Here is a 26,908-nt window from a genome sequence, read left to right as displayed (position 1 = left end):
TCTGGTACCATCCTTCTCTTTATTGTTGGCTAAAACCCTGTAGGGTGCATGTGCTTGAAGAGAGAGAGGGGGAACTGCTCTGTTAACATCCTGCTAACAGACTGGGCTACCCTGGAGGAAGGCAATGGACAGCTGAGCACCTGGGGCAGGGAGCAGCAGCAGCACACATCGCTCTTCCTGTGCTCTTTGAACATGCAGGCTCCTAATTGTGGCAGCAGCTGGAGGCCAGCAGGGAAGTGTCAGTGCAATGGCAACTGCGAGGCTGGAGAGTATGAGGGTGACGAATGACAGGGCTCTGGCTAGCCAGGTCCCTGGGCTGGCCAGCTAGGGAGGTGCACCCCGTGTACTGCAGGGGTGACAGCAGTCAGCTCTGGTGGAGCTAGACTGAATCCTGCCAGAACTCCCTCAAGACATACAGCAGCTCCACTTCCCAGTCCATCCCTGCAGTTGCTCTCACTACTGCCAAGAGTTTGGCAAAGCACAACTGGCACCTGCTAAGTGAGGCTTTACTGCATAGGTAGGTACCTGCCTAGTGTGGTACCGAAAGAAGCTGTGACTTGACCCTGCCACCTTGGGGCAGTGTGGGTGTCTGGCAAAGATGGGAGCATCCCCTCTCTGAAAGCTGGTGCTGGCTCAGTGCCTCAGAGCTCTGCACTGCCTTCAGGTTCAGCCCCTTGGCTCAGCAGAAGAAAGGGACTGAACCCTGTCCTGGCACAGGTTTCCGGTTCAGGGACTTGAGCTCCTTAGTGGTGTCAGTCTTCAGCAGGTCTGGGGCCAGGACAAGTAGGATGATCAAGTAAGTGCCAAAAGGTGTACTATGCTGGTGTTCGTAGGGGGCCTGCAGCAGGCTACTGTATCCTCATATGGGAACAGGGAACACTGCTGGGCCTGGCCCCAGCCTTACACAGAGATGGAGCCCTCCCGGAAGCTGGTTCTGCCAATCAGGGCGTTGATCAGAGCGGGGTGTCCCTCCTTGCAGGTCTCCTGGGCTGCTTGGATGACTCGGTCCATGTGCTCTTCATTCTGGCGGCTGAGGAGGAAACCTTTACCCCCCAAGCCTTCGGCCACCAAGTGGTAATCTGCTCAGGGAAAAGACCACCTATTAGCAATGCTACCACGGGCTGCAGCAGGGCCCAGACACAGCACTGACACCCAAACAGGCAGAGCCAGTTCCAGCAGGGCGGCATACCAGGGGTGAGTGGCAGGCAGCAGAGAGGGATGGAAGGCAGGATGGGGTGGGCAGCCTCCAGGAATGCAGCTGGGGAGCCTGGGAGGGAATTCCCCAGCCCGTGGTGGCCCATCAAAAAGGGGCCATTTCAAGTTCAGGCATCAGTGCTGGGACACAAATCCAGAGAAGTCATAGGACTCGCACTAATTTTGGGAACATCCTGTGTTCTGTTCCTCCCTAGGAGCAGCACACAATGGGTGTCCTTCCTGGGGACAGGCTGCACAGGTACCAGGATCCAGAGGAGCCCAGGGCCCGTATCAAGCATGCATTACCATGCAGTATTCTGGAGTCATATCTCCAGAGCAACTGGCTAATGGTAGCCAAGACTCACCCACATAGGCCAGGCCACAGGCCACGTTGCTGCCCAGCAAAGGGACCTGCTCACGGGAGATCTGACTCCAGCAGGCATCATTCCCTACCAGTGCGATGACGGGTGTCTGAAAAAACAAGGAAAGTGGACCAGAAGGGAAAGGCAATCTCTGCCTCAGGGCCCTGACCCTCCCACTACACTGGGTCCATGCCAGCTCCTGCTGCCTGGATCTCCTCTGTGTTTTGTCCCCGCTCCCCAATCAGCCCCTATGTTGCACGTTGGAAAATGAACAGAAATGAAGGGGAGAGCTGTGAAGGGTCTGGGGATGCTGCCGAGATTAACTTCATGGCCCCAAGCCCATTTACAGGGGCAGGGGAAGGCCCAACAATTTCTAGCAATGGGACCACAGACACATTTGCAGCCTTCAGGGCTGTGGCCATTCCCATATGTGCAGTGCTCCTTTAGTTCTCAATTTGTGTCTGAACTTGGTGCAATGTGGTGGTAACTGGGCAAGGACCTCATTGATGTGGGGCAGTTGGGCAGAGCCCCCCATTTCAGGGGACTCTGGGCTTGGTCCCCCCAGGGACTCCACTGGTGCAGTAGGGAGGAGGTTACCTTGTGACGGACAAAGGTGTCAAACTCCATGATGCTGTAGCCAAGGGAGCCATCTCCATAGATGATCCAGACCTGAGGGCATGGGAGGGAGGTGAAGTTCCCCTGGTAGAGCCCTGGGAGGGGTGAACACTTCCCCCCATTTTAACTAGAACAGGAGGAGGGAGGGGTGGCCTCTGCCTCCCATGCTGGGTCTAAGCGTGGGGGCCAATGTGGTTGAGAGAGGCCTCTTGCAGGACACAGGCAAAGTGAAGAAAATGGAGGGAAGCCTGAGAGCCAGCGATACTCTGGGGATACCCTGCCACCATGGCAGGCCTGGTCAGAGCCATTAGGACCAGGGGGCACTTGCCTTCCACACAGCAGCCTGTTAGAAATCCCCTGGCAGGCCATGGGGCACCCCACTAGAGCCCCTCCTTTGGCTGGCTGGTTACTGACCTCGGAGTCTGGCCGGCACAGTTTGGCTCCAAGAGCAAATCCTCCCCCAACACCCAGCGTGCCGAAAGCTCCTGGGAAGAGAGGACAATGTAGAGGGGATGCCTGAATTCGCCAGGGCATGCCAGGGAAAGCAGAGGCATGAAAATTACACCTGTCCCCTTCTGAGCCCAGCCCTCACAGAGCAGAAAGCCTGCACAACGGTTCAACATCCCTATACCTGCTCCCATGGGCTCCTGTCACCAGTCCAGCGTGCCTTCAGCTGCTCCCACCCCAAGCTTTGTCCTCCAGTGAGGCCAGCTAACCACCTCCTCAGGCATTATGGGTCCAGTCTGTACCAGGGCAGTGGTTCCACACCGATGGGGCAGAAGACCACCTCTGGGAACTGCCAGACCTAGCTCAGAGCAGTAGGACACAGACTGTGGGCTCAGCTACACTACTGAAGCTTTGCAAAGGATCTGACGCCATCTCAGCCCCTATGTGGGATAGGGAGCAGTGCCAGCTCCAGGGAGCCCCCATTACCCGGGTCCAGCCAGCACAGGGGCCCCCGAGGCCACATGATGTAGGCAGCACTCCCCACGAAGTCGCCCCCGTCTACAACTAGCAGGCTGTTCTCTGGCAGCAAGTCATCTACATGGTGCAGGAGCTTGAGTGGGTTCAAGTGTTGCTCTGTTGTCTCCTCTGACTTCTCCCTACACACAGCGGGAGAAGGGGGGGAAGGGGGGGAAAGGGAGGAGGGCAGTCACTACACTGCCAGCAGCCCTGTCAGCCCTTCACAGCATGACAAGGACCGAGAGCATCCAGGCTCTGGGGCTGCACTCAGGCTCAGCTCAGCCCATTCACCCCACTTCTACACAGCATAGACTGAGCCCTCTGGTCCCTCCCGCAGTGACACCGCCCCTTGCTGCCCGGCACAGGGCTGAGCCCTACTGCCCCTCCTGTGGGGACATTGCCCTCTAAAGCCTGGTACAGGGGTGAACCCTCCTGTGGGGACACTGCCTCCTGCCACTTGGCACAGGGCTGAGCCCTACTGCCCCTCCTGTGGGGACACTGCCTCCTGCCACTTGGCACAGAGCTGAGCCCTACTGCCCCTCCTGTGGGGACACTGCCTCCTGCCACTTGGCACAGGGCTGAGCCCTACTGCCCCTCCTGTGGGGACACTGTCCTCCGCAGCCTGGCACAGGGCTGAGCCCTACTGCCCCTCCTGTGGGGACACTGTCCTCCGCAGCCTGGCACAGAGCTGAGCCCTACTGCCCCTCCCGCAGTGACACTGTCCTCCGCAGCCTGGCACAGGGCTGAGCCCTACTGCCCCTCCTGTGGGGACACTGTCCTCCGCAGCCTGGCACAGGGCTGAGCCCTACTGCCCCTCCCGCAGTGACACTGTCCTCCGCAGCCTGGCACAGAGCTGAGCCCTACTGCCCCTCCTGTGGGGACACTGTCCTCCGCAGCCTGGCACAGGGCTGAGCCCTACTGCCCCTCCCGCAGTGGCACTGTCCTCCGCAGCCTGGCACAGGGCTGAGCCCTACTGCCCCTCCCGCAGTGACACTGTCCTCCGCAGCCTGGCACAGGGCTGAGCCCTACTGCCCCTCCTGTGGGGACACTGTCCTCCGCAGCCTGGCACAGGGCTGAGCCCTACTGCCCCTCCCGCAGTGGCACTGTCCTCCGCAGCCTGGCACAGAGCTGAGCCCTACTGCCCCTCCCGCAGTGACACTGTCCTCCGCAGCCTGGCACAGAGCTGAGCCCTACTGCCCCTCCTGTGGGGACACTGTCCTCCGCAGCCTGGCACAGAGCTGAGCCCTACTGCCCCTCCTGTGGGGACACTGTCCTCCGCAGCCTGGCACATAGCTGAGCCCTACTGCCCCTCCTGTGGGGACACTGTCCTCCGCAGCGTGGCACAGGGCTGAGCCCTACTGCCCCTCCCGCAGTGACACTGTCCTCCGCAGCCTGGCACAGAGCTGAGCCCTACTGCCCCTCCTGTGGGGACACTGTCCTCCGCAGCCTGGCACATAGCTGAGCCCTACTGCCCCTCCCGCAGTGACACTGTCCTCCGCAGCCTGGCACAGAGCTGAGCCCTACTGCCCCTCCTGTGGGGACACTGTCCTCCGCAGCCTGGCACAGAGCTGAGCCCTACTGCCCCTCCTGTGGGGACACTGTCCTCCGCAGCCTGGCACAGGGCTGAGCCCTACTGCCTCTCCCGCAGTGACACTGCCCCCTGCCACCCGGCACAGGAACAAGCTAATCTCTCTCCCAGATAACACTGCGAGGACTATGCCACGCCATCAGCCCTGCCACTTACCGGTTTGCTTTCTCCTTCCTGTGGTCGCCATCCTTCAGACTTGCTGGCCAGTCCTGAGGTGGTGAGTAACCCGTGAGTCCTTGGGAAAGGCGGAGCAGGAAGGAGCCGGCGTCTCCTATGGAGCGAGTGGGCAGCAGGAGATTGTGACTGGACAAGCTGAGCTGAAGCAGGTACCACGGACTCCAAGGGGTGCCAGTATCAGAGCATAGTTGGTCTGCAGCAACACAGCTGTAGAGCTTGGCACATGTCCCAGCCTACTACCAGCTGCACGGTGGACAGGCTCTGCTGCCCATACGAGCCACTTACTCATTGGGGTCCATCTCTGTTAGCAAGGTGGTGATTCTGTCGTTCCCTCCCCTGTGCCCACTCTGCTTCCAGGGAAGGATGCCTTGGGTGCTCCCTGAGTCTGGGCAGGAGTCCAGGCACTCACTGAGGCAAGGCATGGGCAGGAGCAGGAGCAGGGGGAGTTCAGCAGCAGCAAAATGGCAGCCAACTTTGATGCAGAATGCCAAGCACTCGTCCCCCTCTCACCTTGGATGGCCACGTGAGGCTTCCAGAAGACATCTGAATTGCGCAGCAGCTGGGCACGGTCCCGGTTGATAGCAATAATTGTGCTTCTCCGACTCAGCACTCGACCATAGGATAAACGGAAATCACACACTGTGCCTGCCGTGGGGAATGACAGGGGTGAGGGTCAGGTCAGCTCCCCCACCCCACAAGCTGAACAACCTCATAACGCCTTGAGCATTCCCACTATTGCTCAGTCCCACCACATCCAACATCTGCTTTCTTCACCCCACAACCCACCCAGGCTGTAACCCTGTGAGCACTACCCACGTTGAAGCACTTTGGAAGAAAGAAAAGTCATCAGGAATCATCAACACTGGATTCACCTGACCAACCCGACTGCCTTCTATGAGGAAGTAACTGGCTCTGAGAATATGGGGAAGGCACTAGATGTGATACATCTTGACTTTAGGAAGACTTTTGATAGTCTCCACCTGTATTCTTGCCAGCAAGTTAAAAAAAGCATAGATTGAATATATGGCCTGTAAGGTGGATAGAAAGCTGGCTAGATCATTGGGCTCAATGATTAGTGGCTCTATGTCTGGTTGGTATCAAGCGGAGTGCCCTGAGGGTCGGTTCTGGGGCTGGTTTTGTTTAACATTTTTAATGACCTGTATGAGGGGTTGGTTGACACCCTCAGTAAGTTTGCAGATGACACTAAGCTAGGGAAGAGGTGGATACACTGGAGGGTCCAGAGTGACCTAGATGAATTGGAGGTTTGGGCCAAAAGAAATCAGATGAGGTTCAACAAGGACAAGGGCAGAGTCCTGCACTTGGGATGGAAGGATCCCAAGAGCTGTTACAGGCTGGGGACTGACTGGCTAAGCAGCAGTTCAGCAGAAATGGACCTGGGGATTACAGTGGATGAGAAGCTGGATACGCGTCAGTGGGGTGCCCGTGTAGCAAAGGCAGCAAATGGTATTTGATTGTATTAGGAGGAACATTGCCAGCAGATCTAGAGAAGTGATTATTCCCCTTTATTCAGCACAGGTGCGGTCACATCTGGAGTATTGCATTCAATTCCGGGTCCCCCATTACAGAAAGGATGTGGACAAACTGGAGAAAGTCCAGTGGGGGGGCAACCAAAATGATCAGGGGTCTGGAGCACATGACTAATGAGGAGAGGCTGAGGGATTTAGACTTATTTAGTCTACAGAAGAGTGAGGGGGGATCTGATAGCAGCCTTCAACTACCGGAAAGGGGGTTTCAAAGAGGGTGGAGAGAGGCTGTTCACAGTAGTGACAGACGGCAGAATGAAGAGCAATGGTCTCAAGTTGCATGGGGGGAGGGTAGATTAGATATTAGGTACAAATATTTATCTAGGAGAATGGTGAAGCACTGGGAGGGGTTCCCTAGGGAGGGGATGGAATCTCCACCCCTAGAGGTGTTTAATCCCAGCCAGAGCTTTGTCAAGCTGGGACTGGTTTAGTTGGGGTTGGTCCTGCTTTGGGCAGGGGGTTGGACTCGATGACTCCTGAGGTCTCTTCCAACCCTGGGATTCTGATTCACTGCTCAGTCCTACCACATCTGGCTTCCTCACTCCACAACCCACACAGCCCTATATCCCCTCAAGCATTACTCCCAGTGCCCAGCCCCGTGAAACGAGGAGTAACGGTAGTTCGGAATAGGCACCCTAGTCCGAACTACCTAGTTCGAGCCCCGTGTAGCCGCGCTACACGGGGTTCGAAGCAGCGGGGATTTAAAAATGGTGGCTCCCCGCTTATGCTAATGAAGCCCGGGAAATTCAAATCCCGGGCTTCATTAGCAAGTGCGGTATGCCTACATTACCCCGCTAGTTCGAACTAGGAGGGTAGTGTAGACATACCCTGAGACTACACAGCCCCACCACTACACAGCCCTCACCCCACATACCATGTCCCCTTGAGCATTACCCTCCCACTATCCAACCCCACTCCACAATCCCCCGCAATTGTTACCCCTCCACTGCCACTGCACAGCCCCACTACACCTAGCATCAGGCTCCTCCAGCCCTGCCCCACAATCCACTGCCCTCCCACTCCAGCTTCCTGTCACTCCCAAATCCAATGACCCAGAGCTGTGACAGCCTACAGGTCAGGTTCCCATCCTGCACCCCACACACCTGCCAGAATGACCAGATCAGCTGCCTTCAGTGCCTCACGGCGGTTTTGGCGGATGTGTAGTGGACTGTCTCTTCCCAGCATGCCACGGGCCATCCCACCCAGGAAGCAAGGGATGCCAAGGGCCTCCAGGGCTTCCCTGTAGGACACAGGGAAGAGTGAGCTGCTGAGACCTCTCACAACAGGTGGTGCAGAGCCCTGCAGTGAACACGTGCATTACTAGCACCGCCCATGTGTATACGTGCACCCAGGAGGGTGAGCAAGCGGAAAAGTGTCTGAGGAGGGAGCGTTTGGCAGGGCAAGGCGAGTGGCACATGCAAGGAAGGAGAGGTGCGAGGAGCGTATGAGTGGCTGTGTGCATGAGCACGTGCTGCATGAGTGGAAGGAAGACATGCCACATTCTTGTTTCTTGCAGGGGAAGACATTTCTGGTTCAGTAAACGACAGCCCCCTTGGAACCAGACAAAGCAGGCTCTGCCCATGCAGACCGCATGCCATCCAGCTCTGCCTGTGCCCCTCAATCTCAATCTGCAGCCCCCTCCTATTCCAGCTCTCCCTCTGTCCAGTCTGACAGCTGCAGGTCTCTCTGTCAAGCCAGGACAGGTGGGTGCTCTCACCCGGTGTGCATACAGCCAGGCCACCAGCTTACAGATGGGCAGAGCAGAAAACGCAGGATAAGAGCCCTGAGGGTCCTACCCACACAGAGAGCTGGGCCTAGGGCAGGACTCTAAACAGAGCCATCTCTTCACCTGAGCTTCTCCACAGGAGTTGGGGGCAGGGTCACCTGGCTACCCAGGAGCATGACAGGCTTCTTGGCACGGCTGACGAGCTCCATGCACTGCTGTACCTGCACACAAACGGGTAGCATCATCAGAGCCTGGCAGGGGTCAGTACAGTTGCTGTGCACAGCCTGGCAGAGTGGAGGATGTGTGTGTCTATGTCAGTAGCTGGGCAGGAACCGCCAGTCAGTGGAAGCAGTGCCAGTGGCTGAGCAGGTGTCACAAGGCCCTTGGAACTGCTCCTGGGCAGAGTTCAGCCAGTGGCACAAGGATGAGGAAAAAACTGTTAGGGAAGCTAGGAAGCAGGATATCACTGAAACTACAGCTCTGAGGACATGATAGAGCTAGTGCCAGGACAGGTGGCTGGCAGAGAGAGATGAAGGGCACACACACGGGCAGAATTATCGCTGTAGGATGATGTGGGCCCCATGGAACAATGCTCCTTCCCTTTTCCTTCTCAGGATGTGCTTGCTGTGCACGGGAGGGCGGTGTGCTAATGAGCAGTTCGGGGGGGGGGCGGCGGGGGGAATCCTTGAAAGGAGGGAGCACCAGGCAATCCACTGACTCTCACCTGCTCTGTTGTGGCCTGTGGCACCTGCACGAGAAGCGGGGAGACATCCCTTGTCTCCCAGGCCCCTGCATATAGGTTCCTGAGGTGGTTGCACAGGTACCTGCGGGTGAGGTAAAGGGACAGCTGTTAGCTCCCGGCTCAGTTCTGCCCTTATTAGGACAGGGCTGTACTCACCAGTTGATGATGCCACCCAGCAGCCCACTGGAGGTCCCTTTGAAGCCCAGCTCCTTCTCCACCAAGTGGTATGGGTAGAGAACGTCAATTGGGAACTCCACAAACACAGGGCCTGTAGCACAGAGTGACAGGGCCTGTAGCACAGAGCCATGGGTAGACTAGGCTCTGGCCCTGCCCAGTGCCACTGGCCCACAGGGCATGGGTAACATCCCTACACAACACCAACACTCTCCAGGGCATGGCCTCAGAGGCTCCCATCCTGTCCAATGCCAATATCCTGAATTATAGTCCTGCAGGACATAGGCAAACCAGGATTCAGCCCTACCCTACAATGACACCCCAAATTGTCACCTCATGGGGGGGGGGGGGGGGGGGAACAGGCTACTCTGCCTCTACCCAATACTGTAGTCCCATAGAACCTGGGCTCTGCTCAATGCTGATGCCAATGCTCCAAACCATCACTCAACGGGTCAGGGCAGGCCAGACAAAAGCTATTTCACCGCAAAGGAAAGCTATGAAGAGCCATAGGAAAGGGTTCAGAGAGAGCCCCAAGAATGTCTGGAAAACATCCTTTATAGGGATAGACTCAGGGAGCTGAATTCAATTAACTTAACAAAAAGAAGGTTAAGGGGGGACTTGATGGCAGTTCTTAAGCACCTACTGCAGGACAAAAAATGGATCCTGGTCTCTTCAGTCTATCAGAGACAGGTATAAACAATGGAATGGCTGGAAGCTGAAGATAGATACATTCAGACTAGAAAAAGGTCCAATTTTTTAAACAGATTACTCATCCACTTAACCTATTAACCACCAATGCATTCTTCATCACAGCCTGTATTACAATCAGGATAGAAAGTATTTCCAAGAGCTGTGCTCTAGTTTTAACACATCTACTCGACAGGGAGCAGGAACTGGTTCAGAGAAGTTCTCTGGCCTGTACCAGGGAGGGATCAGATGAGATGATTACAATAGTCCCTTCTGTGAATATATGCAGGGCACCCTGGCCCTGCCCAAGGCTGCCTTCCACACTCTCTTCCCAGGGGGCAGGAGAAGACCATGCACCAGCCTTGCAGTTCCCCCTCTTGGTGAAGGAAGATCAATGCTGGCCCTCGGAGATGTACATTGTCAATCTATAGCAACTGAGTGTTGACTCTGATGGATGTTTAAATCTTTTCCATCCCACACTCTTAGCTCCTCCCCTCTTGCCCCATGCCCACATGTTTAAAAGTATCTGAGTGAGCTTTACTGGTCAGGACATGCCTGGGCAGTTTGCTTTAATCCAGTCCTTCTCCCCTGATTACACCAGAAAGCCTGTATTTTTGAGGTGGATCCGTTTAGGGAGCACATGGGGCCCTCCCTGTACATCCAATAGGTGGTTTAGCCTTCGGACAGGTATGGCAATTTCCTGCAACATTTTCGACAAATCTTACTGAATTAAGTATTTCATGAGTTCCTTGTATTCCGAAAGCCAGTGCTTATGTTTGACTGGCACTCGAAACTTCCCAAGTTTCTCTCAGTCCTGGCATGCCATTAAATACAAACTGCTTCAGGGGTGCCAGGCCTGATGCAAACCTGGGAAGGTTTGAATGTCATGATATGACTCAAAGCTGTGGGCCAGACCAGTGAAATTGAGTGGGGCTCCTAGGCAAGTGTCTGCAGACCCCACTGTTCTGAAGCTGCACTGTGAGGAGAAATCCATTGTCTGGCTGCTGACCTATTCAAAGTCTCTTCAAACACTAACACTGGATAGAGAGTGACTCTCAGATTCCTGATAACCACAGAGAAACTCCTTGATGGGGTACGAAGGACAAATTAGAGGTCAGAGCCCTTAGAGTTGGGTGATCTCCAGTAAGTTCATTAGCTTGTGTGTAGGGTTTTCAGTTGTTTTAATATGTTTTCTCTGTCGTACTTTCACCTTAGGAATCAGTGTGCTTGCTTAGAAGAAGCTGTGGGGTTCCTTAGACCTGTGGCAATTCTGCTGTCTATATAGCCCATGAGAAGAGAGGCAAAGTAGGCCTGCTCAGTCTGGCTTGCTGGGAAGCTCACAGTGTGGGCAGGGTACTCTGCAGCCTGGAAAATCCTGGACAGGAGGCAGGAGGTTTCCGCTCACGAGAGGTGATGGCTGGGAAGCCAGAAGCCCACAGAGGGTGCCCTTGCTGAACCAGAGAGGAAGTATAGGTTCAGTTCCCTGACCTGATACAAACCCCACTTTCAGAGCAGGTACTGACTCTCCAGCTCCTCTCTCCTGGGGCTTGCACCCACAGTGGAACACAGATTAAGCTTCATGGAAAGGTATTGAAACCAGTTGTCTGATCAGCTGGGAACACTGGCAGGGGTAAGGGTACATGTTCCTGGGAGCCTGCAGCAGTCTCAGAAAACAGGGCCGGGACCTACAATCAAGTGAGTTTGATCTGATAGCAAGAGGGTAATGGGATAGACCTAGCGAGATGTGGGATAGGAAAACCTCCCAGCCCAATAACCCCTTTGCTGCAGAGGAGGATAAATCCCAGGAGAAAGGCTTTTACCTGGAGTGCCGGACTGCGCTGCCACGATGGCCTTTCGCAGTGTGGGGACAATGTCCCGCACGGTCCTCACCGACGCACAGAACTTGCAGAGTGGCCTGAAGAGGCACAGCTGGTCGATGTCTTGGAGAGCACCCCGGTCCTGCGCAGACAGACAGAACTGCAGTCTGACAGCCCGGCAGAACCCAATGCCCAAGGATGCCCCCAGCCAGGCTGCTTCCTCCCTGAGGACTAAGAACAGCCCGTTTCCACTGCCATAGCCATGCCCCTCCCACTGCTAGTGCAAGCCGGTCACTGCTCTCTTGTTGCCCTGGCTATGCCCTGCCCATTGCTGGAGTGAGCTTGTCACTGCCCTCTGTTGCCATGGCCATATCCCTTTGACTATCCATCTGGCAACGGGGCAGCAGAAATCCTTGGGCTGAGGGGACAAGACCTCACAGCCAACAGGAGATGGGGGTGAGAAATGCAAGACGTCTCTCTCTTTTCCCCCTCAGCAGGATCTGTGCCAGACTGCTCCTGCTCCACACACCGGCAGCAACTGACCCTTCTGTTTGGACAGCTCCAGCTGCCCAAGGCTGGAGCAGGAAGTGATTTCCTGCTGTGGTGTGGTGGGTCCACCATAATGGGGATCCACCTGCTGCAGCATGGCATTCGCTCCTGCTCTTGGCAGCAGCAAGGACTCACCTTCTGCAGTGTCGCAGCTGCCCCGCCAATCAGCAACACCGGGGACTCTGCCATCTGGGCATTCTTCACAGCTGTCACAGTGTTGGTTACCCCAGGTCCTGCTGTTACTGCAGCAACTCCAACTGTCCCTGCAACGCAGAGCCGCCAGCCCACAGCAGGGCAGATTATATGAACTGCACTGCACGAGGCCTATAGCAGGCAGGCAGCTGGGTGAAGCAGCAATGGGAGTGGTGTCTAGTGGTTAAGGCAGGTGTTTGGAAGCCAGATGAGCCTTGATCCCCCAGGCAAAAAGAGTACTCAATGATCTGTGCATTGCTTGGCTGAGCTGCCACTTGTTGGTGTGAGCTGGCCATAGCCCCTGTTTTCATGGCCATGCCCCGCCCATTGCTGGGGTGAGCTGGTCACTGCCCCGTTGCCATGGTTATGCTCTGCCCATTGCTGGGGTGAGCTAGTCACAGCCCCATTGCTGTGGCCGTGCTGTCACGTTATTGGGTTTTAACATGAATAGGCAGATCATTGTTGCACCCACTAGTGTGTTTTTGCCCTAAATTTGGTGCAAAGTGGGCAATGTGAGATGTCAAATGAACACTCACACTATGCTGGCTCTATGCAGGCTACTCATGTACTTGTACAATATGCATGTGTAAAGTTGTGAATATGGGCTTTGTATTTATATTTTAAATGTTTTCTACAAGGAGGAGCGATTGCTCAATGCTGCATGGACAAAGGCTCTTAACGGTTGCCAATTGACACTTGAAGAGCACACAATGGCCTCCTGCTTAGAAAAGACACACCTAGGCTGTGTCTACACTGGCCACTTATTCCGGAAAATCAGCCGCTTTTCCGGAATAACTTGCCAGCTGTCTACACTGGCCCCTTGAATTTCCGGAAAAGCACTGACGATCTACTGTAAAATCATCAGTGCTTTTCCGGAAAAGGGCCAGTGTAGACAGCACAGATTTCTTTTCCGCAAAAAAGCCCCGATCGCAAAAATGACGATTGGGGCTTTTTTGCGGAAAAGCGCGTCTACATTGGCACGGATGCTTTTCCGGAAAAAGTGCTTTTCCGGAAAAGCATCCTGCCAGTGTAGATGCGCTTTTTCCAGAAATACTTATAACGGAAAACTGTTCCATTTTAAACATTTCCGGAAAAGGATGCCAGTGTAGACGTAGCCCTAGAGATTACATAGCTCCTTGCATAAAAAGGACGGAAATTAGTTTGTGGATCATGTAATCAGTCCATTTTGGGAGGTACCAGCATACAGAAGAGGAATGGGTTTTCCCTCCACATGGGTAAAGATTATAAAAGTATCCTGGAGGTGCCTCCATCTTGTCTTCACTCCTGCCCTCTGCTCTAGAAGCACCTGGGCTAAGGACAGAGGGCCCGGAAGGATTCGTGGACCCATCCTAACATAGGATGTACTCCAGGGACTTTTAAGCTAGAAGTTTGGTAAGCTCTGCTAAAAGCCTGCATCAAGAACCTGATGACTGTTAAAGAAAGCACATGACATACAACAATCCCACTCTCAACCTTTTCTTTTTTTATAATCCTTTGGTCTAAAGGATGGGTAGAGCGTGCTCTTTTAAAAGTAAGATCTGAGGTATAGACTGACCTGGGACTGTGGCTGGTCCTTTGGTAATGAGAGAACCTGTTTGGAGTTGGTGAGACTGGGTTTTATTACTTCTCACCTGTGTAAGAAGTGGTGCTGGCTATGACACAGGGAACACTGGGGTATTGAAGCGGTTTTGCTTGAGATACGTTGCTGGCTAGGATGGCGAAGGGGGGGGCCGCAGCCACTGGCCGCAGCCGGACCACAAACAGCCGCTTGCCGCCGCTTGCTCCCCAGCCGCAGCCCATCTGAGTGGCGCTGGCGCTGCACTGCTCAGCTGAGCCCCAGTGGGACAGGAAGGGAGGTGGGGCAGTGTTGTACATGGCCAGGGGGCGGGGCTGTGTACGTCATGGCCCCCCCCTTCCTCCTCCTCCCCCGGCCGTGGCACTGAGTGGTGTGCCCCTCAGCCGGGCCGCCGCAAGGGGAGGGGGGGCGGGATGTAAACAGCCCTGCCCCTTGGCCGTGTACGTCACCGCCCCACCCCCCCACCCGAGGGAGCCCACTTGGGATGGAGACTGGGATGGTTTACTCTGACTCCTATAGCAGTGGTCCCCAACGCAGTGCCATGGCACCCGCCGGGGCATTTATGTGCGCCCGCCAAAACATCTGGGCTGCCCCCCCCAGCGTGCGTCACATGTGTGGTGCCGACCCCGGGTGCATGGCTCATGGGTGGCCCCTGCCCTGGATGTGTGGCACATGCGCGGTGCCAGCCCCAGGCACAGGGTGCATGGGTGGCCCCGCCCCCGGGTGCACGGCAAATGAGCAGCCCCGCCCCTGGATGCCCAGCAGCCACGAAAGGTTGGGGACCACTGTCCTATAGCTTCTGAACTTGCTCTGTGTTACTTCCTGACGGGAGTGGGAAGCTTGAGGCTGATACGGCAGTGGCTTAATCTTTTTATGGGTGAGCCCAATGTCTGCAGGGTTGTGTTGAGTCTTTCAATGTGTGTAACTGTGTCCGTTTACTTAGCAAAGAGGGAGGCCCTGTAAAAGGGAAGGTACTGAATTGACTGTTGCACTACTGTGGAGAGCAGTGTTTCCTGTAAGCTATGCACTTGGGCGGCCATGCAGGAGAGATTCAAAGGCTGCCCAGCTGATTAGCAGAGCAACCACAGCCAGCAGCATGTTTCTACTGGAGGTGCACAAACAAACAAAATTTGTTCTGCATGCAGATGGAAAAAACTAGAAGGAACATTGGTGAGATCTGAGAAGAGCAGCCAAAACACCCTCTGCATGGAGACAGCAGTCATCATGGAATGGGTCACCAAGTCAGCCATGAGATGCCACCTGAAGTTCTGCTCTGGCAGCTATAGTGCTCTCTTTAGTGAGAGCCCAGACCTCCTTTTCTGAGGATGGACTTGAATTTAGACAGTGCCTGCCACATGATGATGTAGTGGGGAGAGGACCTGTCCCTGGAGCAGTGACTAGACCAGAGAAAGAATCATTCCCAGATATGGTAAATGTGTCTACACTCAGCTACCAGTGCCTTGAATCACCAAGAACCCTTGGGCCCTTGGTACTGCACCAGGCTATGGGTCTTCTGACTGTTAGTGGGTTTTGTGGCACAAAGTCCACTGAAGAGGGAGAGCTGTCTATGCGGGGGACCAAGGTGGACCAACCACGGGCTTTCCCTTGTTGGGGCATGGCTACCCCTGGCATGGGAAGCACTAGAGCCATTGGGACATTGAGTTGGCTGCCACTGGCCAGGGTAGGCAGTCAGGAGTGGGATGGACTATCCCACTCAGACAGAACCTTTGGAGGTGGATGGAGCTGCTAATGCAGGATCCGTGTCAGTTGCCTGCTTGATCTTCTCCTCCTGTGGGCGTGAAGACCTGCCTCTAGTGATCACCTTTGGCTTCTTATCTGGAGCCGAGGACGAGGATCAGCGATACGTGGCTGCCAGCTGTGCTAAAGCAGATTCCATCAGGAGAGCCTTCAAAAATGAATATCCCTCTCCTTTTCGAGCTGTGGCAGTTATCACTAAAGAGTGTTTCTCCCAAGCACTGTAGACAGTTATTCTGAGGTTCACTAAGAGGCATGGGCCAGCCACAGTTACTACATAACTTAAAGCTTGGGGAACTGGGTAAGCCTCCTCTCCAGCCAATGTCCCCAAGGGACTTACAACTTTTCTAAACTACAATAATTAACTAACTAGAGCAGTGTTTCCCAATTTTATTTGGCCGAGGAACCCTTTTCAGAATTTCAAGGAACCCCTAGGTTTGTCAAGCCCCCCACCCCCCAAAAAAAGGGAGGGGGGGCGGGAGGAGACAGGGACCCACCAATTCATGAAAATCACATTCCTTCCCCGAGACACACACCCCCCCCACCTCCCTTCCGTGAGGCCTCATCTGCTCTGTTCCCCTCCTCTCCATCACTTGCTATCCCCAGCCCTTATACCTGTCTCAACCTAGTGAGAGTGAGGTCTGGGGTGGGAATGAAGGATTTGGGTGTGGGAAGGGGTGAGAAGTACAAGCTCTGGGAGGGAATTTGGATGCAGGAGAAGGGGCTGTTGGCTCGGGGAGGGGGCTCTAGGCTGGGGAGTGTTGGGTTCAGGTGGAAGGTTGGGGTGCTGAGCAAGCTAGGGCTCGTGGATGTGAGGGTGCAAGAGTTTGGGCTGGATATGTGAGGGACTCAGGGCAAGAAGTTTGGGAGTATGATGGGCTCAGGACACAGATTTGTGATGTGTGGATGGTGGATGAATGTTGTAGCAGAAGACTGAGGATGTGGGGATGCAGGAGTTTGGGGATGTAAGAGGCTCAGGACAGGAGGTTCCAGTGTATGATAGGCTCAGATTTGGGGTCAGGTGGTTCAGGAGTGTTATGATGCTGCAGTGAAATGGGGGTTTTGTCCCAGTTGAGGGCTTGTTGGCCAGGCTTCATTTTTAAATAAAATATATCAAATTCAGAAGGTTTTAGCATTGTCTTTATATATGAGAGGGGTGAGGAACCTGTTTTGAGTCAAAGGTCACTGACCCACAGAAAAGGCAGTAGGGGCCACACAAGTGAGATTGAAAAAACAAAACAAAAACCCTCCAAAAACCCCCAAGCCTCACTAATGTGGTCCCAGATGTGCTGGTGGGGTTAGGGAACAGAGTGCTAGTGGGTGCTGGGGCTGGGGAGAGGGTGCTGCTGGGTGGAAGGATGCTGGCTCAGGTGGCGGGGTGCTGGGGCAAGGTGCAGGGGCAGGCAGGTGGCAGGGTGCTGGGGTCAGGGACATGGTACTGCTGGGCACTAGGGTGACTGGCAGGGTTCTGGGACAAGGAACAGGGTGCTGCTGGGTGCTAGAGTGGATGGCAGGGTGCTGGGGCCAGGGCCAGGGTGGTGCTGAGTTTTGGGGTATGAGGCCAGGTGCTGGGGCCAAGGCAGTGCTAGGGTGGATGGCAGGGCTGCCAAGGAGCAGGATAGGGATGGGGTGTAGGATCTGGGAAGGAGGTGGAGGGCGGAAGGGGGCAAGGTCTGGGTGGTAGGTAGGGTGCAGAAGCAGGCTGGATATAGGGTGTCTGGCCAGGGGGAGGGAGCAGGAGCAGATTGGGGGTAGGGTGCAAGGAGCAGACTTGGGTAGGAGTTGGACCTCCCTGATCTGGCACCCTCTGGACCTGACTGGTCCCAGATGAAGAATTTTTGGTCCAGGGGAGGTCATTTCAGGGCTCCTGGTTCCGCGCGCCCCCCCCCCCCCCGTCCCCACTAGGCTTCTTTGCACCTCTATCCCATGAACCCAACTGAGCTGCCCACTCCTGCTGGTTCCTTGCACCTCCCCCAAAACCATCCCCCACAATCCAAGGGGGTGCAGCACTAGTTCTCTGCAGCCCCTCACAGCCCAGTTGAGCTGACCATCTGTTCTGTATGCCCTCCCCCATCCACCTCAGCCCAGCTGAGCCCTGCACTGGTTCCCTGCATGCCTCCCCCACAGCACAGCTGAGCCCCGTTTCCCTGCACCTCCCCCAAGCCCCGCAAAACTGCTGAGCCAAGAGCTGATTCCCTGCCCCTCACTCCCCTTGAGTCTAGCCCCAGTTTCCGGCACTTCCCTCCTCCTGCAGTCAAACTGAGCTCTGAGTCACAGTCACAGTCACAGTCACACACACACCCTAGCCCAACCCACCCCAGCTCCCCGAACCTCCCCACTCTGCAACCCAGCTGAGCTCAATTTCCCTGCACCTTCCCACAAACCATGCAGACATGCTGAGCCAGTGCCGATTCCCTGCCTCTGCCTTCCTCCCTCCCTTTGGCTGTGTTTACGCTGGCATGATCTTGTGCCAAAGCAGCTGCTCTTGCGCAAAGATTTGCTGCCTGTCTACACTGGCCGTGTGTCCTTGCGCAAGTACACTGTCGGTCTCATGTATGAAATAAGGACTTCTTGCGCAAGAACTACGATGCTCCCACTCAGGAATAAGCCCTTTTGCACAATTATTCTTGCAGAAGAGGCCAGTGTAGACAGGCAACATAAATTTCTTGCGCAAGAAAGCCCTATGGCTAAAATGCCCATCGGCACTTTCTTGGGCAAGAGAGCATCCACACTGCCATAGATGCTCTTGTGCAAAAGCACAGCTCGCACATGGCAGTATGGATGTGTTCTTGCACAAGAACTCTTGCACAAGATGTTCTTGCGCAAGAAACAACCAGTGTAGACAGAGCCTAAGAGTTTCTTCACATGAACAAAATGAATTGTGTTGTGCACCAGTACTGAATTCATGTGGCTTGTTTGGATGTGCCACACAAGTTATTAATAAATATTTTTAAACCTCGACCTTTTCCCTCTGCTGCCATGTCTCCTCCCCTTGCTCCATCAGCTCCCCTGGTGCCTGCTGCCCCCCCACTCTTCACCCTCCTCTGCTGTCCTGACTCCTGCTCTTCTCACTGTCCTCATACCTCCTGCAACCTGTCCCCCTCCACCAGCCCGTCTCCTACCTGTGCCCACTCCTCCAGTAGCCCCACTCTGATCATGTGAGCTACCCCTCCTCATCCCCTCTTCTAACACCTCCCTCTACACACCTGCCCCGTGTCTCTCCTCTGATGGTGGTCCCTCCCCGGCAGTTATCTGCCCTTCTGCTTCACCCTCAGAATCCTTTGGTACCTGCACCTTCCCTTACCCCTGTACCCTCCTGGTGCCTCCCCCTTCCCTCACTTCCCCTGCCCCCTTTCTCCTCATGCCCCTGTGCCCTCACACATGACTTTCTCCATCCCGGCCTTCCTCATGCCCACCCCTTCTTTCAAGCCTTCTCCCAGCACCTCCCCTCACCCCTCTAGCCCCCAATGCCCTTACTCTGTCCCCTTCCAGCATCACCCTGTCCCCCTCCCACTGACCTCCCCTCCTGCCTTTTTCCTCATTGTCTGCACTTGGCCCCCTGGCATTTGTCTCTCCTCCACCCCTGTCCCTTTGGTGCCTTCCCCTTCCCCTCCGCCTCCGCACAAGCACCTTCCTCTCCCAGCCCTTCCCCTTTCCCTCTGCACAAGCCCCTTTCCTCCCATTCCCGTACCTTCTGCCTTCCACTTTGCAGGGCCGGAGTCTGTGCTCGGTCCCCAGACTCCGAACCCGCAACTCAGCCATGCAGCACAACACAGCGCCCAGCAGGTTTAAAATCCCAGGCCGTGTTACGTCACATCCAGGTGTCTCCCCACCCAATGGTTTGAGCACGCTGCTCAGGGCAGCAGCAGCCAGCAAGGGGGAGCTCAGTGAAGGTTGCACATGGCAGGGACAGGACCGGGACAGGGGAGAAACGCTCTGGGGCTGGGGTGGGAGGACACGCGGGGGGGGGGGGAGGGGTTAGAGCTGGAGCATGAGCACCATGAGCCCACACAACTCGCCGCCCACGCGTCTGCTGGCTCTCTCTCTTTCAGAGGGGGCGGGGGAGTGCCAGCTCCTCACAGAACCCCTAGTTTTGCTCCGCGGAACCCCAGGGTCCCCGGAGCACCAATTGGGAAACACTGAACTAGAGGGAAACTATTGCCAGACAACTAACTACTTGAGATAAAGGCTTTATCAAAACTTCAAATTGAAAGTGTGGCCATGACAGGAGCACTAGGACAGAGATCTCCCAGCACTCTATGTAAACCACCTTTATGAGTGGAGCAGCAAACAATGCTGTAACTTGCTGTGCTGGGGGAAGCAGGGTGTGTGTTTTACAACACACCTGAGCCAAAAAGTTACAGCACAGGAAAGTGGCAGTATAGACTTAGCCAAAGATGACACAATAGCAAGCAGTGAAGCACTGAAGTCCCAAGCACGGTCACTGGTGGCAAGAAGGAACTGAAAATGGAGGGAGGTCTGGCAGGAGGTATGCCTATATAAAGAGGCATGTGCACACCACTCCAGGGGGTGTGGGAGCCAGCCCCATACAGATACTGCTGATGGAAATCGGTCACACTGCGGTGCATGAGGCTAGCAAGCTTATTTATGCTGAATAGCCATGAGCAAGCACTAGAATAGGGCTACTCAACACGCGGCCTGTGGCCCCTTTCCATGCGGCCCGCGGTGCCTGACTGCTACCGGTTTGGGGGGGAGGGGTGGGTAGCAAGAGGCAGCAGAGCCCTCCCAGAAACAGAGCTGAATCTGCACATAAGGAGGTGTTGCCGGCCAGTTGAGGGAGGAAGAGAGGGGGAGGAGTGGGGGATGGCAAGAGGCGGCAGAGCTTCCCCCCTCCCTCCCCAATGCTGTCATATGGGTAGAAATTAGGTAAATATTGAATTTTATTAATATCAGCAGGACTGACTTAAATGAGGTCTGTGTGTTGTGTAGTCTTGCCTTAATCTTTGTATTCATGCCCGTCAGTATGAAAGATACTATTTGCATATATTTGGATCAATACTTGCATATATTTGCAGCCGCGCTTAAGTTGCGGCCCTCAGCATGTGCTGTGGGTATCATGGCCCCTGGGGGCTTCCAAAGTTGAGTAGCCCTGCACTAGAAGGTGCTTATGATTGTTTGAAAACCACTGTTGCATTTATAAACATTGAATTTAATCTGCCATTTTGTTGCCCAATCACCCATGTTGCAAGCACCAAGGATGCTCAGAAGCCTGATGACTGCAACAGAGAAAACTGGATTACTTTCCAAGGGTGAAACTTGCGTATCCTGAACAACCATATCCTCTGAGGTGAGAAAACTGATTGATCTGAATACCATCTAGTATCTTTAAGATTCAGATTATGCACTTATTTTGTTTCCTGTGGTAACTAGCTGACTTTTTGCCTGTCACTAATAATAATTTAAAATCTACCTTTTGTAATCAAACTTGTTTTACTGTTTATCTTTACCAGTTGAGTTTTCCTAAAGCATTTGGTAAATCTGTTCAGGTTTACAAAGGTTGGGACATAGATTAAATGGTGAACCAACTAACAAATTTGCACTGATCAAGATGATATATCTCTGTGCTGGGGGAACCTGGAAAGTGTCTTTCTGTGTGATTCATGAGTGGCTCTGGGAGCAGTTATGTAATCTAGCTGGGTGTGGGGCTCCATATGCAGTTGTGCTGAGTGATAACAGCACCTGGAGCGGTTTGCAGCTTGGCACTAGCAAGGCGTAATGAGAGACAACACAGGCTGAAGAGTTAAGGGGGCATAGTAATCCCCCAGTCCCAGGCTGCACCCAAGGAATCCAGTGATACCACTGGGATAAGATGGTCACTGCCCCACTGTCATGCCCTGCCTTAGGAGGAAGGTCCCACAGTGTGTCCCACTGCACCCAGCTAAATTCATATAATGGAGTCAGTCCATCTGCATCCCCAACTCCCCTTTCTCCATGCCTTGCAGTCATAGTAATTCCCACCAGCAGATACAGACCGGTGAGCTGGGCACAGATGAACCGAGTTGGGACAGGGAAGAGCTCAGCCTACGGGAGATGTAGGGAGCACCCTAGACAATGTCCCTGAGATCATGAGCAGTGCATACCTGAGAGCCTGGCGACTGCATCGGCAGCAAACACAGCGGTGGCCTCGTGTCTCGTGTCCACCACACGGATGCCCAGCTTCTCAGTGGCCACCAGAATAGGTGAAATATGGCCTCCTACTAGTGTGAACAAGTAGCGCACCCCATGGGCCTTCAGGACCTCTGCAACAAGCTCCCCACCATGCCGGGTACTCTTCGGGTCTGCCTGAGAAGAATAGGAACCATCAGAGCCCCAACCCTTTGAAGTAGGAGGGGGGGGTGGGCGCTGGGCTAGAATACAGACTGGCAGAGTGCTGGCCTGGCAAGGCAGGATTCTGGGCGGTGGTCAGGACACCAACTGGGAGTGCTGGGTTTGGGTGGCTCCCCATGAACACTGTGGGGGAACGTTGTGCAGGGCAGAGATGGTGCTAATGGCCAGAGGGCTGTAGCTCCAGCACATACTGGGATCCAGGGATAACCACTTAGGGTATGTCTACACTACAAAGTTAATTCGAACTAACAGCCATTAGTTTGAATTAACTTTCATAAGCGCTACACATGCAAACCGCTAGTTCGAACTTAATTCGAACTAGCGGAGCACTTAATTCGAACTAGGTAAACCTCATTCTACAAGGACTAAGCCTAGTTCGAATTAAGTAGTTCGAATTAAGGGCTGTGTAGCCCCTTAATTCGAACTAGTGGAAGGCTAGCCCTTCCCAGCTTGCCCCGGTGGCCACTCTGGGCACAACCAGGGAAACTTGTCTGCCCCCCTCCCAGCCCCAGAGCCCGTAAAGGGGTACGGGCTGGCTACGGTGAACGTGCCAGGTGCAAGCCTGCCAGCACCCAGCCAGCAGACCCTGCACCTGGCACGGCTCGAGCCAGCCGCCCGCTGCCACCCAGACCTCCGCCTCTTCCTGGGACCAGGCTGGTGACCGGGGCCGCAAGAGGTGGGCGCCCGCCTGGTCTAGTGCGGAGATCGTGGACCTCATCCAGGTTTGGGGGGAGGCGTCCAACATCCACGACCTCTGCACTAGGCACAGGAAAGTGGCTGTCCAGGGCAGGAGAGCTGCCAGCCTGGCCACCCAGGAGCAGTTTGCATGAAAATCAAGGTGGCCCACTGAGACGCCTGACTCTGAGCCCTGAGCTTAGAACATAAGAATGGCCGTACTGGGTCAGATCAAAGGTCCATCTAGCCCAGTAGCCTGTCTGCTGACAGTGGCCAACACTAGCTACCCTGGACGGGATGGACCGAAGACAATGACCAAGCCATTTGTCTCGTGCCATCCATCTCCAGCCTTCCACAAACAGAGGCCAGGGACACCATTTCTACCCCCTGGCTAATACCACTCCATGGACCTAATCTCCATGACTTTATCTAATTTCTCTTTAAACTCTGTTCTAGTTGTAGCCTTCACAGCCTCCTGCAGCAAGGAGTTCCACAGGTTGACTATTTGCTTTGTGAAGAAGAACTGTCTGTTATTAGTTTGAAGCCTGCTACCCATTCATTTCATTTGGTGTCCTCTAGTCCTTCTGTTATAGGAACTAATGAAGAACGTTTCTTTATGTACCCTCTCCACACCACTCATGCTTTTATAGACCTCTATCATATCCCCCCTCAGTCTCCTCTTTTCTAAGCTGAAAAGTCCCAGTCTCTTTAGCCTCTCTTCATATGGGACCTGTTCCAAACCCCTGATCATTTTAGTTGCCCTTTTCTGAACCCTTTCCAAGGCCAAAATATCTTTTCTGGGGTGAGGAAATCACATCTGTACACAGTACTGAAGATATGGCGTACCATAGTTTGATACTTCCCCTCCTCCTTGTTCCCCTGGCTTCCTCCTTCCAGCTCCCTCCTCCCAGGTTTCCCCCTCCCCTCTCCCACCCTCTCTCTTCCCCTCTCCCACCTCCTTTTCCCAGTCTCCCCAGAGGTTAATCCCCCCTCCCAGTTTTGTTAAATAAAGAGAGTTTCTATTTTTGACCACAAGTGTCCTTTATTTTGTACATCAGGAAGGGGGGCTAGGGAGGAGTAAGTGGAAGGGGGCACGAGCCTCCGATGAGGAGGACTGGGGTGGCTACCTACGGAATCTTCCCCTGGATGAAAGAAGCTTCCTGGCTCCCACTGTCACTTCCCTGTGCTGCAACAGGACACTGATGAAAAACCAAACCTATGGGAATCCACCCTCCTACCCGTGCTGATGCTGGCAACAGCACCAACTTCAGAGCTGGGCACCCAGCCAGCACTGTTCCACTTTGACTGCCCAGCTCTGAAGAGAGAACCTCTGCCAGCAGCAGGGTAGAAGTAAGGGTACAATCCCACAACCACCCTACAATAGCTTTAGTGACCTGCCTATTGGGTCAGGACCCTGCTGGTTACAACACCCTGAAATGACAGATGTAAACATCAGAACATATTAAACTAATTTTAAAACCCTCCATCTGTGAAACTGACCAAAAATGGAGCGAGAATTTGTTAGGGCCCCTACTCATGGGACTCAAACACAGAGAGATCCTTTGATATCCTGCTACCCTGGGTGAGAGCTAGTGTGAGAACAGGCCTGGGAATATGGGATATCTGAGCACGAACGCCACAGGTTAGGGAGACCTTTCCACCAAACCCACAGATTTGATATAGGAATTGCCACCACCTGGGCATATGTGAGAGCTTATGCTTGGGGAACAGCCTTACCACGTGCACTGTCCTCAGCAGCCTCATCTGCACATAAGCGAGCAGCCACCAGTGCAGTGAGTCAGTCCTGGGATCTCAGTGCAGATGTTACCCAAACTCTCCTCATGCACCCACATCCCCTCCCATGGCAGGCATCTATGTAAAAGGAGGCAGGCACTGTCTCAGTTTTACCTTATGCCAGAGCTGGTAGATCAGCCCCAGTCTGTGAGCTGCCCCAAGCAGAGTCGTCCCCAGCAGCACAAGAAGCCAGGCACAGCAGCAGCTCATGCTGGGTGAGACAGCAGCAGGATCCATAGAGGCAACTTCAGGGGTAGAGTCACCAGCACACACTCCTGTTGCAAAAGGCAAGTGCAGAACAACATAACCAGTCACTCCCCCTTATGCGGTCAGCCACTCCCCCTTGCCACAGTGGCCAGGCGCCTCCGACAGAATGGTGAGCTCCTTCCCTGCCACTAAAGTGGCTGAGCCTTCTTCCCCTTGTCAGAGCAGCAAGACTCTCTTCTCCCTCTCACTGGAACAGATGGCCCCCTTGCCTCTCCACCACCAGAGCAGCTGGCCCCCTCTTCTGCTGCCAGCCAGAACAGCCAGCCCCTCTTCACTCCCATGCTGGAGTAGTCAGACTCTTTCCCACCACAAAATCCCTCTTCTGATGCCAACTAAACCCTGCTGCTGCCCCTTGCACTTTTTTTTTATACAGTTTGTGCATATCCCAGACAGTAGAACCATGGAGATATGGTAACGGATCAGAGGCCAGAGCTATCTTGCAGGATCTTCTCTCACCACTGCAGGTGTCTAAGGTTGGATATGGTGCTACCACTGGCTCTTTCGTCTGTCCCAGAACAGTATCAGATATATCAGAAAAGTCCTTAGTCAATGCATGCTAGGGACCTGTGGATACAGGATGTTCCATAGTGCTCCCAACTGTAGCATGCCTCCCAGCATGACAGGAGTTCACCTTGCCAACCCAGTGGGAGGAGGCAAGACACATTATCCTCATATTACAAATGTGGAATTAAGGCACAGCAAAATTAAATGCCTTATCCAAGGGCAGCCACAGAGACAGTGACAGAACGGTACCCAGAAGCCCTGGATTCCAGATCTATTCTTTCTTCTAGACCCCCTTCTACGCCAACAGTTAAACTGCAGACAGCACAGCCTCCCCTCCCTCAACTAAAAAAAGTTAACTGGTGCTTAGCTTCCACGGGAAGCTAACTCCTCCCAGTGCCTCCTACCCACTGCAGTCAGCTGTTTCACAGTGTGCAGGAGGTTGGGCGGGGGGGGGGGGGGGGGGGGGGGGGGGGGGGGAGAGAAAAGAGAGAGAGAGAGGAGGAGGAGGGAGGAGCAGGGTATGCTCAGGAGAGGTGCAGGAAGAGGTGGGAAAGAGGTGATAACTTGGGGGAAGGAGTGGAGCCTGGCACAGAGGCAGGAAGAGGGTGGGAGCATGAGGGAAGACATCAAGTGGAGGCTAAGCCTGGGGCAGAGCAGTGGGTGCCCAGAAGAAGCTGGTGCCCATGGCAGGCAGCATTTGGAAATGCTGACCTGTAAGAGATCTTGGAAATGGACTCTGCACGTTCACTCCTTCAGGAACATACAGCCTTGCAACCTGAACTTCTCACAGTGGAGTTCTCTTGTGCCTCTCCCATTCCCTGGTCCTGACCCTTCAAAGGCAAGGCTATAAAAGCAGAGGTTTAGCATGTTCTGGGCTCAGTCCCTCCCACCACCTCCTCAAGGCCAAATGTAGGTAGGATTCTGAGCAAGAGGCAAGGCAGGTAGGGAGCATGAATATGCAGCATCTATCTTGAAGAGCCACAGTGAGTGGAGTGGGACAAGGAGGCCTTGCTAGGTAAGTGCTGCAGCGCCACCTCACCAAATACTGCAGCCAACCTAGATGCACAATCCAGGGATTAACACCCTGGGAAACCATGAGCTGAGCTCCAGGCAGCAGTTCTGTCTCTTACATATTGTCCTCCAAAATGACAATATATAAGAGACAGGCCCAAGTCAAGTCTGTCCTTATGGTGTATTTATAACCCTTGTCAGTAAAGAGTCTAATCTACTTGGAAAGACACTGGGATGTGAGTACCTGATTTCTTCTCTCTCCTGCAAGAGACAAAGAATCTAGGTGAATCCCTGTACTCACAGACCTAGTCTAATAGGGTATGTCTACACTGAAAAGTTAGTTCGAACTAACGGACGTTAGTTCGAACTAACTTTCCTAGGCGCTACACTAGCGCTCCGCTAGTTCGAATTTGAATCGAACTAGCGGAGCGCTTAGTTCGAACTAGGTAAACCTCATTTTACGAGGATTAAGCCTAGTTCGAACTAGCTAGTTCAAATTAAGGGGTGTGTAGCCCCTTAATTCGAACTAGTGGGAGGCTAGCCCTCCCCAGGTTTCCCTGGTGGCCACTCTGGCCAACACCAGGGAAACTCTATGCCCCCCTCCCGGCCCCGGACCTCTTAAAGGGGCACGGGCTGGCTACGGTGCCC

At 54.3% G+C, this 26,908-nt stretch overlaps 1 protein-coding gene across 2 annotated transcripts in view; it reads right to left on the bottom strand.

The window, feature by feature from the left end:
* The window catches only part of HACL2 (2-hydroxyacyl-CoA lyase 2), a 36,648-nt gene continuing 9,740 nt past the window's right edge, over positions 1–26,908 (bottom strand). The window contains exons 2-16 of one of the 2 annotated variants that reach the window (XM_006127999.4): positions 24,593–24,753; positions 21,763–21,964; positions 12,274–12,401; positions 11,593–11,731; positions 9,068–9,179; positions 8,894–8,993; positions 8,293–8,390; positions 7,547–7,683; positions 5,410–5,544; positions 4,879–4,993; positions 3,105–3,274; positions 2,586–2,656; positions 2,154–2,225; positions 1,560–1,665; positions 1–1,079 (exon numbers count right to left, since the gene is read on the bottom strand). In XM_006127999.4, the coding sequence (XP_006128061.3) occupies positions 901–1,079; positions 1,560–1,665; positions 2,154–2,225; positions 2,586–2,656; positions 3,105–3,274; positions 4,879–4,993; positions 5,410–5,544; positions 7,547–7,683; positions 8,293–8,390; positions 8,894–8,993; positions 9,068–9,179; positions 11,593–11,731; positions 12,274–12,401; positions 21,763–21,964; positions 24,593–24,753 (1,925 nt within the window). In that variant the 3' untranslated portion in view covers positions 1–900. The remainder of the gene's footprint in view (positions 1,080–1,559; positions 1,666–2,153; positions 2,226–2,585; positions 2,657–3,104; positions 3,275–4,878; positions 4,994–5,409; positions 5,545–7,546; positions 7,684–8,292; positions 8,391–8,893; positions 8,994–9,067; positions 9,180–11,592; positions 11,732–12,273; positions 12,402–21,762; positions 21,965–24,592; positions 24,754–26,908) is intronic. The other variant, XR_003090322.2, reaches the window with a different exon arrangement.

Source organism: Pelodiscus sinensis, chromosome 19 (assembly GCF_049634645.1).
Source record: "Pelodiscus sinensis isolate JC-2024 chromosome 19, ASM4963464v1, whole genome shotgun sequence".
Taxonomy (NCBI): domain Eukaryota; kingdom Metazoa; phylum Chordata; order Testudines; family Trionychidae; genus Pelodiscus; species Pelodiscus sinensis.
This window is presented reverse-complemented; position numbering and strand designations above follow the sequence as displayed.